Here is a 17,943-nt window from a genome sequence, read left to right as displayed (position 1 = left end):
ATGAGAGGTTCTGAGGCAGAAAAATTTACTTTAAGAATAAACTTTAAGGGTGGCTTCTGTGGCTCAAAGGAGTAGGTCGCTGGCCCCATATGCTGGAGGTGGCAGGTTCAAACCCAGTCCCGGCCAAAACTGCAAAAAAAAGAACTTTAAAATACTGAAACTAGGGTGGCACCTGTGGCAGCCCCATATACCAAGCAAGGGTGGCGGGTTCAAATACAGCCCCGGCCAAACTGCAACGAAAAAAATAGCTGGGCATTGCGGCGGGCACCTATAGTCTCAGCTACTTGGGAGGCGGAGGCAAGAGAATCACCTAAGCCCAGGAGCTGGAGGTTGCTGTGAGTTGTGTGATGCTATGGCACTCTACCGAGGGCAATAAAGTAAGACTCTGTCTCTACAAAAAAAAAAAAAAAAAAAGAAAAGAAAAAAAATCCTGCAACTATTTAATTATAGCAGAAGCCTCAGAATTTTCACATTATAAAACACATTACCTTGAAAACAAAGAAGCAAGTTATTTTGATTTTTTAGAGGCCTACTTGCCAAACTCATCTCAGTACTATACTGATTTACTTGATTGCTTTAACACTTCTTTTATTTCAATACATTTAGGGGGTACAAATGGATTTTTTTTTTAAATGAATGAATTATGTAATGCTGAAGTCAGGGCTTTCAGTGTACCCATCACCAGAATAGTGTTCATTATACCCAAGAGGTAGAATTTTGTCCTTCACCCCCTTCTCATTCTCCCTTCTTCTTAGTTTTCAGTGTCCATTATACCTCTTTATGACCATATATACCTCTCATTTAGCTCCCACTTGTAACTGCGAACATGTGGTATTTGTTTTTCTATCCTTGAGGTACTTAGGATAGATGGTCTCTGGTTCCATCCATGTTGGTGCAAAAGACATTATTTCATTCCTTTTTATAACTGAGTAATACTTAATGGTATATATAATGTATGCCACATTTGCTTTATCTACTCATCTATTAATGGGCACTAAGACTGATTTCATATCTTTGCTGTTGTGAATTACATTACAGTAAACATTCTAGTGTAGGTGTCTTTTTTTTTATAAAGGCTTCTTTACTTTTGGATACCTAGTAATGGGATTGCTGGATTGAACAGTAGAACTACTTTTAATTCTTTTAAGAAATTTCCGTACTATTTTCCTTAAAGATTGTACTAGTTTACATGCCCATCAACAATGTGTAAGCATTCTCTTTTCACAGCATCCATGCCAATACCTGTTGTTTTTTAACATTTTTAATAATGGTCATTCTGACTGTGGTAAGGTAGTATCTTATTATGGTTTTAATTTGAATTTCTGTGGTGATTAGTGATGTTTAGCTTGTTTTCGTATATTTGATGGCCATTTGTCTATTGTCTTTTAAAACAAATCTGTTCATGTGGCCAGGTGCAGCGGCTCAAGCCAGTAATCGTAGCACTCTGGGAGGCTAAGGTGGGTGGATGGCTTGAGCTCACGAGTTCAGGAACAGTATGAGCAAAAGTGAGACCTCGTCTCTACTAAAAATAGAAAAAATGAGACAAGAGGATCCCTTGAGCCCAAGTTGGAGGTTGCTATGAGCTATGAGACACCATGGCACTCTGCCCAGGGACACAGCTTGAGACTCTGTCTCACAGAAAAAAGAAAAAAATCTGTTCATGTCTTTTGCCCACTTTTTGATGGGCTTATTTGGTTTTTTTCCTTACTGATTTGTTTCTGGATATTTGTCAGATGCATAGTTAGGGAATATTTCCTCCTATTCTTTGGGCTCACGGTTGATTATTTCCTTTGCTATGCAAAAACTTTTTTGTTTAATTACGTGTCATTTATTTATTTTCTTGTTGCTTTGTTTGCATCGGTTATCTTAGCTATAAATGCTTTGCCTAGGCCAATGTCCAGAAAAGTTTTTCCTATGTTTTCTTCTAGAATTTTTGTGGTTTTAGGTCTTACATTTTAAGTCTTTATTTCATTATGAGTAATTTTTGTATTTGGTGAGAAATAACCCAATTTCATTCTTCTGCATGTGGCTATCCAGTTTTCCCAGCACCATTAATGGAATATGATGCCCTTTACCAGTATATGTTTTGGTCTGCTTTGTTAAAAGTCAGTTGATTGTAGATGACATGCCTTTATTTCTGGATTCTCTAGTCTGTTCCATTGACACGTGTGTCTACTACCTTTACATCAGTACTGTGCTGTTTTGGTTACTCTAGCCTTGTCAAATAATTTGAAGTCATCAGATAATGTGATGCCTCCAGATTTGTACTTTTTGCTTAGGATTGATTGCTTTGGCTATTCAGGCTCTTTTTTCATTCCATATGAAGTTGAGGATTATTTTTTCTAGATCTGTATGATGTTTTTCTTAAAAATTATTATTATTATTTTATTGTTAGGGATTCATTGAGGGTACAATAAGCCAAGTTACACTGATTGCATTTGTTAGGTAAAGTCCCTCTTGCAATCATGTCTTGCCCCCAGAAGGTGTGGCACACACCAAGGCCCCACCCCTCTTCCTCCTTCCCTCTCTCTGCTGTTCCTCCCCCCACATGACCTTAATTGTCATTAATTGTCCTCATATCAAAATTGAGTACATATGATTCATGCTTCTCCATTCTTGCGATGCTTTACTAAGAATAATGTCTTCCACTTCCATCCAGGTTAATACAAAGGATGTAAAGTCTCCGTTTTTTTTTTTTTAACACCTGAATAGTATTCCATGGTATACATATACCACAGCTTCTTAATCCATTCCTGGATTGGTGGGCATTTAGGCTGTTTCCACATTTTGGCGATTGTAAATTGAGCTGCAATAAACACTCTAGTACAAGTGTCCTTACAATAAAAGGATTTTTTTCCTTCTGGGTAGATGCCCAGTAATGGGATTGCAGGATCAAATGGGAGGTCTAGCTTGATTGCTCTGAGGTTACTCCATACTTCCTTCCAGGAAGGTTGTACTAGTTTGCAGTCCCACCAGCAGTGTAAAAGTGTTCCCTTCTCTCCACATCCACGCCAGCATCTGCAGTTTTGAGATTTTGTGACGTGGGCCATTCTCACTGGGATTAGATGGTATCTCAGGGTGATTTTGATTTGCATTTCTCTAATATATAGAGATGATGAACATTTTTTCATATGTTTGTTAGCCATTCGTCTGTCATCTTTAGAGAAGGTTCTATTCATGTCTCTTGCCCATTGATATACAGGATTGTTGGCTTTTTTCATGTGGATTAATTTGAGTTCTCTGTAGATCCTAGTTATCAAGATTTTGTCTGATTCAAAATATGCAAATATCCTTTCCCATTGTGTAGGTTGTCTCTTTGATTTGGTTGTTGTCTCCTTAGCTGTACAGAAGCTTTTCAGTTTAATGAAGTCCCATTTGTTTATTTTTGTTGTTGTTGCAATTGCCATGGCAGTCTTCTTCATGAAGTCTTCCCCCAGGCCAATATCTTCCAGTGTTTTCCCTATGCTTTCTTTGAGGATTTTTATTGTTTCATGCCTTAAATTTAAGTTCTTTATCCATCTTGAATCAATTTTTGTGAGTGGAGAAAGGTGTGGGTCCAGTTTCAGTCTTTTACATGTAGACATCCAGTTCTCCCAACACCGTTTATTGAATAGGGCGTCTTTCCCCCAAGGTATGTTCTTGTTTGGTTTATCAAAGATTAGGTGGTTGTAAGATGTTAGTTTCATTTCTTGGTTTTCAATTTGATTCCAAGTGTCTGTGTCACTGTTTTTGTGCCAGTACCATGCTGTCTTGAGCACTATGGCTTTGTAGAACAGACTAAAATCAGGTATGCTGATGCCCACAGCTTTATTTTTGTTACAAAGAACTGCCTTAGCTATACGGGGTTTTTTCCGGTTCCATACAAAACGCAGAATCATTTTTTCCAAATCTTGAAAGTACGATGTTGGTATTTTGATAGGAATGGCATTGAATAGGTAAATTGCTTTGGGAAGTATAGACATTTTAACAATGTTGATTCTTCCCGTCCATGAGCATGGTATGTTCTTCCATTTGTTAATATCCTCTGCTATTTCCTTTCTGAGGATTTCATAGTTTTCTTTATAGAGGTCCTTCACCTCCTTCATTAGGTATATTCCTAGGTATTTCATTTTCTTTGAAACTATGGTGAAGGGAGTTGTGTCCTTAATTAGCTTCTCATCTTGACTGTTATTGGTGTATACAAAGGCTACTGACTTGTGGACATTGATTTTATATCCTGAAACATTACTGTATTTTTTGATGACTTCTAGGAGTCTTGTGGTTGAGTCTTTGGGGTTCTCTAAGTATAAGATCATGTCGTCAGCAAAGAGGGAGAGTTTGACCTCCTCTGCTCCCATTTGGATTCCCTTTATTTCCTTGTCTTGCCTAATTGTATTGGCTAGAACTTCCAGCACTATGTTGAATAGTAAAGGTGACAGAGGACAACCTTGTCTGGTTCCAGTTCTAAGAGGAAAAGCTTTCAGTTTGACTCCACTCAGTAAAATATTAACTCCACTCAGTGGGTTTGTCATAGATAGCTTCAATCAGTTTTAGAAATGTGCCACCTATGCCTATACTCTTCAGTGTTCTAATTAGAAAAGGATGCTGGATTTTATCAAATGCTTTTTCTGCATCTATTGAGAGGATCATGTGCTCTTTACTTTTGCCTCTGTTAATATGGTGGATAACGTTTATAGACTTGCGTATGTTAAACCAGCCTTGCATCCCTGGGATGAAGCCTACTGGATCATGATGAATGACTTTTTTGATGATAAGCTGTAATCTATTGGCTAGGATTTTGTTGAGAATTTTTGCGTCTATGTTCATGAGTGAGATTGGTCTGAAATTCTCCTTTTTGTTTGGGTCTTTTCCTGGTTTTGGTATCAGGGTGATGTTTGCTTCATAGAATGTGTTGGGGAAGATTCCTTCTTCCTCAATTTTTTGGAATAATTTCTGCAGTACAGGAATAAGCTCTTCCTTGATGGTTTGATAGAATTCTGGAGTGAAGCCATCTGGACCAGGGCATTTATTGGTTGGAAGCTTTTTTATTGTTTCTTTGATCTCAGTGCTTGAAATTGGTCTGTTCAGGAGGTCTATTTCTTCCTGGCTGAGTCTAGGGAGAGGGTGTGATTCCAAATATTGATCCATTTCCTTCACATTGTCAAATTTCTGGGCATAGAGTTTCTGGTAGTATTCAGAGATGATCTCTTGTATCTCTGTGGGATCACTTGTTATTTCCCCTTTATCATTTCTGATTGAGGTTACTAGAGATTTTACTTTTCTATTTCTAGTTAGTCTGGCCAATGGTTTATCTATTTTATTTATTTTTTCAAAAAACCAACTCCTTGTTTCATTAATTTTCTGAATGATTCTTTTGTTTTCAATTTCATTGATCTCTGATGTGTTTTTGGATATTTCTGTTCTTCTACTGAGTTTGGGCTTAGATTATTCTTCTTTTTCCAATTCCATAAGATCTCTTGTGAGATTGTTGATGTGCTCTCTTTCTGTTTTTCGAATGTAGGCATCTAAAGCGATGAATTTTCCTCTCAAAACTGCTTTTGCAGTATCCCAGAGGTTTTGGTAGTTTGTGTCTTCATTGTTGTTATGCTCAAGGAAGTTAACGATTTCCTGTTTTATTTCTTCCTGCACCCATCTGTTATTCAACAGAAGATTGTTTAATTTCCATGCCTTTGGGTGGGGTCGAGCATTTTTGTTAGAGTTGAGTTCCACCTTTAGTGCCTTACGGTCTGAGAAGATACAAGGTAAAATTTCAATTCTTTTGATTCTGTTGATATTTGTTTTGTGTCCCAGGATATGATCAATTTTGGAGAATGTTCCATGTGGTGATGAGAATAATGTATATTCTTTATCTTTGGGGTGGAGTGTTCTATATGCGTCTATCAAGCACAGTTGTTCTAGGGTCTCATTTAAATCTCTTATATCTTTGTTTAATTTCTGTTCAGAGGATCTGTCCAACTCTGTAAGAGGAGTGTTACAGTCCCCTGTTATGATGGTATTATCAGATATCATATTGCTCAGACTGAGTAAGGTCTATTTCAAGAATCAGGGAGCATTTAAATTGGGTGCATAAATATTTAGAATTGAAACGTCTTCTTGTTGTATTTTTCCTTGACCAATATAAAGTGACCATCTTTGTCTTTTTTGACTTTAGTTGCTTTAAATGCACATGTATCTGAAAATAAGACTGCAACTCCTCTTTTCTTCTGAATTTCATTTGCCTGAAAAATTGTCTTCCAACCCTTGACTCAGAGCTTTAATTTGTCTTTTGAAGCCAGGTGTGTTTCTTGCAGACAGCAAATGGATGGCTTGTGTTTTTTAATCCAGTCAGCCAATCTATGTCTCTTCAGTGGGGAATTCAGGCCATTAACATTTATTGAGATAATCGATAAGTGTGGTAGTATTCTATTCGTCTTATTTGGTGAGAGTCCATTGCTTAGTTTTATCTTTTGCATCAGTGTGGAGGTTAGGTTCTGTCCTTTAATTTCTGAGTTCTTACTTTGCTGCTGATCCATTGTGGTGGTCAGTGTGCAGAACAGGTTGAAGTATTTCCTGTAGAGCTGGTCTTGTTGTGGCGAATTTCCTCAATATATGTATATCCGTAAATGATTTGATTTCTCCGTCAATTTTTAAGCTTAGCTTAGCAGGGTATAGAATTCTGGGCTGGAAATTGTTCTGTTTAAGTAGATTAAAGGTAGATGACCATTGTCTTCTTGCTTGGAAAGTTTCATTAGAGAAGTCTGCGGTCACTCTGATGGATTTGCCCCTGTAGGTCAACTGGCGCTTACTCCTGGGAGCTTGCAGAATCTTTTCTTTTGTTTTGACTTTGGACAGGTTCATCACAATGTGTCTTGGAGAAGCTCGGTTAGAGTTGAGGCGACCTGTGGTCCGATATCCCTCTGAAAGCAGTGTGTCAGAATCTTTGGTGATATTTGGGAAATTTTCTTTTATAATATTCTCTAGTATGGCTTCCATTCCTCTGGGGCAGTCATCTTCCCCTTCTGGAATTCCTATAGCTCGTATGTTGGAATGCTTCATAAAGTCCCATAATTCTGACAGTGAACGTTCTGCTTTCTCCCTCTTCTTTTCTGCCTCTTTTACTATCTGAGTTATCTCAAGAACTTTGTCTTCTACCTCTGAAATTCTTTCTTCTGCATGGTCTAACCTGTTGCTGATACTTTCCTTTGCATCTTTAAGTTCCCTAATTGACTGTTTCAGTTCCTTCAGCTCTGCTATATCCTTTTTATATTTTTCATATCATTCATCTCTTATTTGAGTCTGTTTTTGGATTTCCTTTTGGTTATTTTCCACTTTATTAGCAGTTTCCTTCATTGTTTCCATCATTTCTTTCATTGTTTTCAACTTGTGTATTCTAAATTCCCTTTCTGTCATTCCTAACATTTCTGTATAAGTGGAATCCTCTGCAGTAGCTACCTCATGGTCCCTTGGCGGGGTTGTTCTGGACTGGTTCCTCATGTTACCTGGAGTTTTCTGCTGATTCTTCCTCATGAGTCATTTCTTTTATCTGTTTCCTTGCCCTAATTTTCCTTTCACTTCCTCTTGCTCTTTAAGTTCTCGTGCCTGTGGACAGTTTCATATTGGACTTTTGGTTGCTCAAAAAACAGTCACCGAACTACACACACTTGAGGAAGAGTGATTTCTTTTATCTGTTTCCTTGCCCTAATTTTCCTTTCGCTTCCTCTTGCTCTTTAAGTTCCCGTGCCTGTGGACTGAGGTTTCAATGAGTCCTTTTGGTATAGGGCCAGAAGGATGAGAAGGTTGAAAAGCAAGAAGGGATGAAAGAAAGAAGGAAAGAAAGAAAAGAAAACAGAGAAAGGAGAGGGGGTGGGTAAAAGGAATATGGGACAAAAAGAAGAGAGGCACAGAAAGAAGGAGACAGAACAATATAGGTGTACAGTAGGGTGGGTACTTTGACACAGTCTTAAAAACCCCAGTCTCTGGGGGTGCCCGGTTGGGTGGTTCCCTTGAGGTCAGCAGCTCTTTGCTAACCTGATCAGACACAGTACCCCACCTCCACCAAGTAGAGAGGAAAGACAAAAATGCTATAAATCAAACCAAAATAAGCAAACAGAAAACTTTACAGGATAAAATTGGGTGAAACAACAAACAATAGGGGTAGAAATACTAGCACAAATGAAGTTCTGGTAATTGAAAAAGGCAGGAATGGGAAATTGTATTTATACTAGAAAACTGGAGAAAGAAAAGGAAAAGTCTGTACAGAAAAGGTTGAAATTAGAATACAGAACAATAATAACAACATCAAAATAAGTAAAAAACCAAGAAACCAAAAGAACCAAAAACAAAGCAGTATATATATCTTGTTGAATATTGTCTGGGCAACAGGTGGTCTTCTGTGGTATGAGATGTTAATTACAATGCTGATACAACTGGAGGCCTCCGCTGATTTCTCAGACCCCACAGGGTAGAGAACATAAATCTCTCTTCATCCCTCTTAAAAGGCACTTTAAGCTTCTAGACTTGCTAAGCAGAATCTGTCCCAGGAAAGTGCTTGTCGCTGGAATCACTGGTAAAGTGGCTATCCATTTACCCAGTGTGCCAAGACCGGTCTCACTCTGCCCCTGAGGGTTAGGGCTGTAAGGCGGCTCAGACCCCACCTTTAGGCTGCTCAGTCACTAGGTTACTAGGTCCCGCCTGATCCTTGCTCCGCAACCCCTAGGGCAGACCTTGTTTGGGCAATTCTCTCACAATGGCTCCCTGTGGCCCATAGCCAAACACTATTAGCTCCATCCGTCCGGCTCAGCGGCTCAGTCTGGGGTCCCAGACAACTCCCAAAGTTCTACGCACTCCTGCTCAAGCTCTCCCCAAGGCAGTTCAACTGAGTGCCAAGTCCAAAAACACCAAAACAGTTCACAGGTAAGGCCTTTCTGGTTTGCAGTCTCGCTGCTACTGCACTTACAGCTGTCGGCGGGATTAGACCCATCGAACACACACGATTACTTGCCAGTTTTCCACTGTTTTTGTCCTCCTTCTGGGGTCCAGAAGTCTCTCGCTGACTCCCTATATCCTCAAAGGAATGATTATAGGCAGATCCCACCAGCGAGAGATGCCTGGAATCTTATGTCCCCAGACTCATGGTGCCCAGATGCAAAGAAGCTGTTACTAGGCCGCCATCTTGCTCTCCCTTGATGGTGATATTTTTGATGGGAATCACATTGAACCTGTAAATCACTTCAGGCAGTACAGACATTTTCACATGTTGATTCCTCCATTCCATGAGCATGGGATATTTTTCCATTTGTTTGATCTGTGGTTTCTTTCACAGTATTTTATCATTGTCTTTGCATGTTTCACCTTCTCGATGAAACATATTCCAAGATATTTCGTTTTCTTTGCAGTTATTTATAAATGATATTATGGTCTTGTTGTTATTCTCAGTTTGACTGTTATAGTGTATAGATTTATATATATTAATTTTGTAACCTGAGACTTTACTGAATGGTCTCTGGTTCCATCCACATTGGTGCAGAAGACATTATTTCATTCCTAGAGTCTTTCTGTAGAGTCTTTCTGTTTTCTTACATGTGGGATTATATTATGAACAAACAAGGATTGTTTGACTTCCTCTTTACTGATTTGGATACCTTTTATTTCTTTCTATTACCTGATTCTGGCTAGGACTTTCAGTACTATGTTGAATAGAAGTCGTGACAGTGGGCAGCCTTGTCTTGCTCCATTTCTTAGGGAGAACACTTTCAACTTTTCCACATTCAATATGATGTTGGCTTTTTTTTTTTTTTTTTTTATCATGTAGTGGTACTGGATTTTATTGAGTGCTTTTCTACATCTATTGAGGTGATCAGATGGTTTTTGTTTTTAATTTTGTTTATGTGGTGAATCACATTTATTGATTTGGGTATGTTGAACAATTCATCTGTGCATACATTTCTGGAATGAAATCCACTTGATCATGGATTATCTTTCTGATATGCTGTTAGATTTGGTTTGCTAGTATTTTGTTGAGGATTTTTACATGTATGTTTATGAGGGATATTGGTCTACAGTTTTCTTTTTTGTTGTTATTGTGTCCTTTTGTGGCTTTGGTATCAGGATGGTACTGGCTTCATAGAATGAGGTGGGGAGGATGCCTTCCTTCTCGATGTTATCCAGAAGTTTCAGTAGAGTAGGTACCAGTTTGTAGATCTGACAGAAATCTGGCCTGAGGGATTTTTCATTGGAGATTTTTTATTACTATTTTAATCTCACTATTTATTTTGGTCTGTCAGGATTTCAGTTTCTTCCCAATTCAAATTTGGGAGTTTGTGTGTTTCCAGAAATTTATCCATTTCCTCTAGATTTTCTAGTTTATGTGCACAGAGGTTTTTATGGTACTCACAAATGATATTTTGTATTTGTGTGATATCAATATCAGTTGTAGTGTCTCCTTTTTCATTTCTGATTGAGCATATTTGAGTCCACTTTTATTTCTAGTTAATCTAGCTAATGGTGTATTGATTTTAGTGAGCTTTCTAAAGAATTGACTTTTTGTTTTGTTGTTTTTGGTTTCCACTGTCTTTAGTTCTGCTCTGATCTTTGTTATTTCTTTTCTTCTTCTGGCTTTGGATTTGGTTTGTTTTTCTTTTTTTTAGTTCCTTAATGTATGACATTAGATTGTTAATTTGTGTTATTTTTGTCTTTTTGGTTTAGGCATTTAAGACTATAAAACTTCCCTCTTGGTACTGCTTTTGTTGTATGCCAGAGATTTTGAGATCTTGTATCATCCTTGTTCAATTTGAAAAATCTTGTGATTTCCATCTTGATTTTGTCATTGACCTAAGGATAATTTGGCAGCAGGTTATTTAATATATTGGTATAGTTTTAGAAGTTCCTCTTGAAATTGATTTCTAGTTTTATTCTATTGTGGTCTGAGAAGATACAGGATACATGGCAAAATCTTGATTTTTCTGAATTTACTGAGACTTATTTTGTGGCCTAACATCTGATCTACCTTGGAAAATGTCCCAGCTGCTGGTAGGAAGAGTCTATATTCTGTAATTTGGGGTACAATGTTCTGTAAATGTTTGTTAGGTCCATTTGTTCTAGAATCTTAGTGTTTGTTGATTTTCTGCTTTGATGATCTGTCCTGTTCTGTCAGTAGAATGTTGAAGTCTGGCTGTTAGGAGTTTGCTGTTTATTTTCTTGCTTAGATCTAGTAGACTTAGCTTTATGAATCTGGGAGCCCAAGGTACATATGTGTTTAGGATCATTATATCTTGTTGAATCGTTCCCTTTACCATTTCATAATGACTGTCTTTGTCTTTTTTGCCAAAAAAAAGATAAAGTCTGTTTTATCTGATATGAAATAGCTACTTCTGCTTGCTTTTGGTTTCCATTTGCCTGGAATATTTTTTCCACACTCTTCCCTTGAGTTTATTAGAACCTTTCCAAGTTAAATGGATTTCTTGGGGACAGCATATATTTGGGCTGAGTTATTTTTAAGCATGTTAGTCAATCTGTGTCTTAAATGGAGCATTAAGGCCATTTACGTTCAACGATACATTGATATGTGAGATACTGTTGTGTTTATCATGTTGTTTATTACCTGGTTGCTTTGTTTTTTCCCATGTGTTTCTATTTTGTAAGAGCTGTGAGTTTTAACTTTAGATGTTATTTCACTGGTAGGTATCAAATGCATGTTCCATTTTGTAGAGAAGGTCTGGTGGTGACAAATTTACTTGTAAACTTTACTCAGTATTTACTTGTCTGGGGAAGACTTTATTTCTCCTTCATTTGTGAAACTTAGTTTTGCAGAATACAGAATTCTTGGCTGGCAGTTACTCTGTTAAGAAGAATAAAAATGGGACCCTAGTCCCTTATGGCTTATTTCTGGTGAGAAGTCTGCTGTTAGTCTGTGGAGTTTTCTTTGTAAGTTACTTAATGCTTTTGTCTCATATTTGAAAGAGTTTCTCCCTCACTTTGGATTTGGCCAGAGTAATTACCATGTGCCTTGTTCATGTCCTATTTGCCATGAATCTCCCAGCAGCTTCTGGTTGTCTAATCTCTTAAAAATACTAAGGAAGTTTTCCTTTTCCTCAGTGATTCCCTCAAATCGTTGTTATCCGTGCTTTTTGCTTTGTCTTCTTCTCCCTCAGGGATTCCTGTGATTCTTCAATATTTGTTTGCTTTATTTACATAGTCCCGTATTTTTAGGAGACTTTGTTCATTCTTTATGATTCTTTTTTCATGTTTGACTGACTTGGTTAATTTGAAAGCATCGTCCCCAAGTTCTGAAATTCTACTTGGTCTAATCTATTTTTAAAACTTTCTACTGTACTTTGTCCTTCCCTAAATGACTCTTTCATTTCTAGAAGTGAAATTCTAATTTAAATTGCCAATAGACTTGATGTTCACCCTGTATTTTTTTGTTTATTATCTCCTTGATGAATTTTTCATTTATGTCCTAAATTACTTTTTGGTTTCTTTGTGTTGGTTTTCAACCTTCTCATTAATTCTATTGCTCTTACTTGCTATCCACATTCTGAATTCTATATCTGATATTTCAACCATTTACTTTTGGTTGGAGTTCATTGCTGAAGAGCTATTGTGATCCTTTGGAGGTGTCAAAGCAGCCTCTTTTTTTTCATGTTGCCAGAGTCCTTATGCTGGTTCTTTTTCATCTGAAACCTCTTCTCTCAGCTTGAAGTAGCTATCTCTGTTCTAGTTTGCTCAGTGAAGAGAAGGAGAGGTCTCTTCACTGAGGTATACTTGAGTTCTGCTCTAGAAGATTGACCAGTCACGGGTAGTCAGCAAGCATGGCATGCATGCTCACCCCGCCAAGATCTACAGCTGTGGCAGGGGGTTGATGTGCAACAGAAATTATTTGCCCTGCCAGGTCCATCAGTGACAACATTACCCAGGCAACAGCAGCAGCTGCTGCAGCAACAAGTTCGCAGGCCGGTGGGCCCAGACTCCGTCCAGTTCCTGCATCATTTGTGGCGGGGTCAGGCTGCCTAAGCAGCAACAGCAGACACTCAGTTGTGGAGCACCTGCTAAGCCCAGGTCCCCTGGTGGCAGTGGGGGTGAGTGGTACCCACCCACAAGGCTTGGAATAGCACCCAGCTTCCTTCCTCCCTTCCTGGCCTGGCAGGGGCTACAGGCAAGTGGCAGCAATGAATCTGTCCCCTTGTAGCTGCAGTGCTCTGGGGCAGGGACCTAAAAACGATGGCAACCACAGTGCCCAAGGTTTGTAAGCCAGCAGGACCCCCACTGTGCCTTCTCTCCAGAGCATTGCCTGCTGATTGCATAGGCTCCAGTCTGTTCTCTATCATTCCAGTAGCCTGCTTTGGTAGAGGGGTCCTCCCACAGTTGCAGTTGCAATGTCTTCAGGGAAAGCGTGGAACCCAGGGTTCTCTCTATCCCTTCCTCCTAAGCAAGTGCTTTCCCTGTGTATCTCAGATGCTGCTGATTGCCCCACTTCCCTCTCCTTAACTTCGGTTGCCTTCCGTTGCCTCTATATTGATTCCTAATGTTCTTTCTCAGATGATCCATGCAAAAGTGAATATCTGCTTATTAATTTTGATCCTCCATGAGAGTAATGTGTGCAAGCTGCTTCTAGTCTGCCATCTTGACCATCCTCCAACTTTAGCATTTTTAACTTAGGTTGTTTCCCTTCTTTTTCTCCAGAAAGTAAATCAGAAGTATATAACCAACAAGGAAGAGTTTACCACCCTCCAGAAGATAGTGTTGCATGAAGTAGAGGCAGATGTAGCCCAGGTTAGGAACTCAGCTACGGAAGCCCTCTTGTGGCTAAAGAGGTGAGGCTGAAGGGGTGGGGCAAGTTAAAATCCAGCTTAACTGAAATGTTGCCACCAAGAAAATTGTAACATAAAGGAGACTGATTCCAAATGTAGGATATAACTGAGTTGTTTAGCCTCTTCTAAAAGGCCCGATGAATAGAATACCAATTTACTTTCTTTTCTCTTTTTTCTTTTCTTCTTTCTCTCTCTTTCCTTCTTTCTTCCTTTCTCTCTCTCCCCTCTCTCTTTCCCTCCCTCCCTTCCTGCATCCCTTCCTCCATCCCTTCCTTTCTTTCCTTTCTTTTCTTTTACCCTCTTTATGGTGATAAATATTGTTATTATTAGTAGTATATATAAGATAGGAACCTTAAAGGATAGCAAAGTGAACTGGTTTTTCTTTAAATCAGAAGCTCTCCATCTTCAGTGGCATCAGAGTCACTTGGAGGGCTTATTAAAAAGATACTGGGGCGGCGCCTGTGGCTCAGTGAGTAGGGTGCCGGCCCCATATGCCGAGGGTGGCGGGTTCAAACCCAGCCCCGGCCAAACTGCAACCAAAAAATAGCCGGGCGTTGTGGCGGGCGCCTGTAGTCCCAGCTGCTCGGGAGGCTGAGGCAAGAGAATCGCGTAAGCCCAAGAGTTAGAGGTTGCTGTGAGCCGTGTGACGCCACGGCTCTCTACCGGAGGGCGGTACAGTGAGACTCTGTCTCTACAAAAAAAAAAAAAAAAAAGATACTGGACTCTGGCTCGGTGCCTGTGGCTCAAGCAGCTAAGGAGCTGGCCACATACACTGAGCTGGAGGGTTCGAATCCAGCCTGGGCCCGCCAAACAACAATGATGGCTGCAACCAAAAAATAGCCGGGCATTGTGGTGGTGCCTGTAGTTCCAGCTACTTGGGAGGCAGAGGCAAAATAATTGCTTGAGCCCAGGCATTGGAGGTTGCTGTGAGCTGTAATGCCACAGCACTCTACCCAGGGCGACAACTTGAGGCTCTGTCTCCAAAAAAAAAAAAAAAACTAGACTCAAAACCAGAGTTTCTAATTCAGTAAGTCTGGGGTGGGGTACCAGAATTTGTACTTCTAACAAATTCTCAGGAATTCACTGAATCCATTGGTCCTGGGACCACATTTTGAAAATCGATGCTTTAGGTATTTTGGGTGGGCTGAGGGAAAGGTCTAGAGCAGTGGTTGTCAACCTTCCTGATGCCACGACCCTTTAATACAGTTCCTCATGTTGTGGTGACCCCCAACCATAAAATTATTTTCGTTGCTACTTCATAACTGTAATTTTGCTACTGTTATGAATCATAATATAAATATCTGATATGCAGGATGTATTTAGGCGACCCCTATGAAAGGGTCGTTCGACCCCCAAGTTGCAAACCTCTGGTCTAGAGCAAGCTAAAGGGAAGTGACAATGAAGAAACTGAGGAAGGACTGACTATGACTTGGCCTATTTACTGCTGAGTCCAAGCTATTACCAAAGTAAAAGTTAGGCTGCTGCCTACCATTTCTTTGCACCCATTCAACATAAGTGAACTTTGAAAATAATTTTTCTTCCCTTTTCCTTTTTTTTTTTTTTTTTTTGGTTTTTTGTTTTAGAGGTCTCAAATTTTTGAAAGGATTTTTGACAGAAGTGAAAAATGGAGAAAAGGATATCCAGACAGCTCTGAGTAAGTGTTCTTTACATTTTAGTTCATCAGTTGAATAGCATTTGGAATAGAAACCTCTGGAAAAGAAGATAAAGTATAAGGAAAATTTCTGCTTTTCAGGATTTGATTTGATTTCTTATATTACTATTATCCATCATTTGCTTCCTATATACTTTGTTTAAAAAGAACCCCTAAGACACTGATCTGGTAATCTGATCTTACTTATTAAAAAACAGAATAATTTAAAGAAGCATTGAATTAACGGAAAGACATCTCTTAATAGGAAGACCTAATATTATTAAGAGGTGTGTTTTCCTAAATGAATCTTGAAATATAGCATAGTCCTAAAAACTGAGTATTCAAAAAGAAGCTAATTTTGGAGACCATAAAATGGGGTGGGGATTTGTTTCAGAGGGACAGTAGCAGTTGGTCATTACCCTGTTTTCTTAAAATGCTCTACATGTCCCATTTTGTAGTGTTAGACCAAGACTGAGATAAAGACATTGGTCAAAGGAGATCATCCTATATCTCCAGCATCTTAATACAGTGACCACAACCTTGTAGGTGCTTAATAAACATTGGATGGGTAGATTTATGGGTGAATGGATGGATTGATGCTTCTATCAGACCAGTTTTGGAAAATGTTAATATTTAGAAGCATCTACACCGTACTTCATGGAATAGCTGAACTCTCTCCTCTAGGTTACAGGAAATTCTTCCAACATGGACCTTGAGGCATGTTTGGGGACAAAAATGAAATTCCATTGTTTTGGAGCCCTGTATTATTATAATGTAAAGATGCACAGAGTCAAATTGTAACTAGCCATGATTGTAAACAGTGGCATGAATTAACTAGATGCTGCTAGTGGGGAGGGAGCCAGTGTTCTGTGTAGCATTTTTCAAGTGTCATGAGTGGATTCTGCCTCCCTTTAGCAGAGTTCTGTTGGTCCCCAAGTCCTCAGGGATTCTGCCCCTTCGAGATCCCCCCGTCTACCCTATCTAGAAGTTGCTGATACGCCGTAAAATAACAAGAGCTGTAATCCTAGCACTCTGAGAGGCCAAGGCGATTGGATTGCCTAGCTCACAGGTTCGAGACCAGCCTGAGCCAGAACAAGACCCCGTCTCTAAAAAATAGCTGGGCATTGTGGCGGTTGCCTGTAGTTCCAGCCTCTTGGGAGGCTGAGGCAAGAGAATCGCTTGAGCCCAAAAGTTTGAGGTTGCTGTGAGCTATGAAACCATAGCACTCTACCCAGGGCAACAAAATAAGACTGTCTCAAAAAAAAAAAAAAAATGAGAGCTGACATTTCATAGCACTTTGTGAAGAATTTAGACAATTTAATCTTCACATCGATCCATTTTTACATGTTAAGGAACCAAAATTGTGAGAGATTAAAATACTTGCTTGAGACCCCATGGTGACTCAAGAAGGATCCATTTTGGAGTCATATCTTGAAGATCCTCATTTCTCCCACAGAGGGTCTTCTCTACCATCCCTAAGCTACCTGCACTTTTTTTTTTTTTAATATGAGACAGGGTCTTACTCTGTCTCTCACCCAGGCTGGAATGGGGTAGCATGATCATAGCTCCTTGCAACCTAGAACTCCTGGGCTCAAGTTATCCTCCAACCTTCACTTTATGAGCTTTATGAGTAAGGACCATAAGTGTATGACAACATGGCTGGCTAGTATTTTTGTTATTTTATACAGACCGGGTCTCACTACGTTGCCCAGGCTGGTCTTTAACTCCTGGCCTCAGATGATGCTCCTGCTTCCGACTTCTAAGGTGCTAGGATTACAGGTGTGAGCCTATAAAGTTTGAAGTCCCCATATATCCCTGAATTTCCAGATAGTCTCAGTTACAGTCTCTCTCTCTCTGTTCTGATTTCAAGTACTAAATATGATTCACCATGTCCAGTTATGTCCCTAGCCAGTACCTATCAAGCTTTATGGCCTGGAGTAATTAGTATCGTGGGCTCTGGAGTGGTTCTCTTGGATCTACCACTTATTAGTATTCTTTCCTTGGCAAGTTACTTAAGTCCTCTGTGCCTCAGTTTCTTCATTGAAAAGTGGGAATGATGATACTATTTCTCTAATAAGGTTGTTGTGAAGATTAAGTAGGTTCATGCATGTTAAAAATTGGAAAAGTATTTGGCACATGATAAGTGCTCAATAGAGCTTAGTTTCTATATTGTTTATATTTTTATCATCATCATCATGATATATGAAGTTGATAACTTGCCAGACTTACTTATTTCAAATGAGAAATAGAAAGTTTACAAAGCTCAGATGCCAAGCCAGAAATTTCTGTCCAAACTAACTTCTTAGAGTGGAAATTTCACACCAAAAGAAAGACATCTCCTCCTGTTGGAAATGCAGACAGTATGGCATTGGTGTAATATGCTTGGTGGACTACACATGTCACATGCTGCTGTTGCTTTGTTAGGGCTACCTGTAAGAGGGGAGCAGGGTAAATGCTAATCTCATTTAACTTACTGCAGGAGCTCAGGCAGTAGAACTCAGCTGC

The 17,943-nt window shown here is 39.3% G+C and overlaps 1 protein-coding gene across 4 annotated transcripts in view; it reads left to right on the top strand.

Annotated features, from left to right (window-relative positions):
* The window catches only part of PLEKHA8 (pleckstrin homology domain containing A8), a 68,622-nt gene that overhangs the window by 33,580 nt on the left and 17,099 nt on the right, over positions 1–17,943 (top strand). For all 4 annotated transcript variants that reach the window (XM_053609033.1, XM_053609035.1, XM_053609034.1 and 1 more), the window contains exons 11-12: positions 13,660–13,790; positions 15,371–15,441. In XM_053609033.1, coding sequence (XP_053465008.1) covers positions 13,660–13,790; positions 15,371–15,441 — 202 coding nt within the window. The remainder of the gene's footprint in view (positions 1–13,659; positions 13,791–15,370; positions 15,442–17,943) is intronic.

The sequence above is a fragment of the Nycticebus coucang genome, chromosome 11 (genome assembly GCF_027406575.1).
Source record: "Nycticebus coucang isolate mNycCou1 chromosome 11, mNycCou1.pri, whole genome shotgun sequence".
In the NCBI taxonomy this organism is placed as follows: domain Eukaryota; kingdom Metazoa; phylum Chordata; class Mammalia; order Primates; family Lorisidae; genus Nycticebus; species Nycticebus coucang.
The sequence above is the reverse complement of the archived record's forward strand: the minus strand, read 5'-3'. Positions and strand labels throughout refer to the sequence as shown.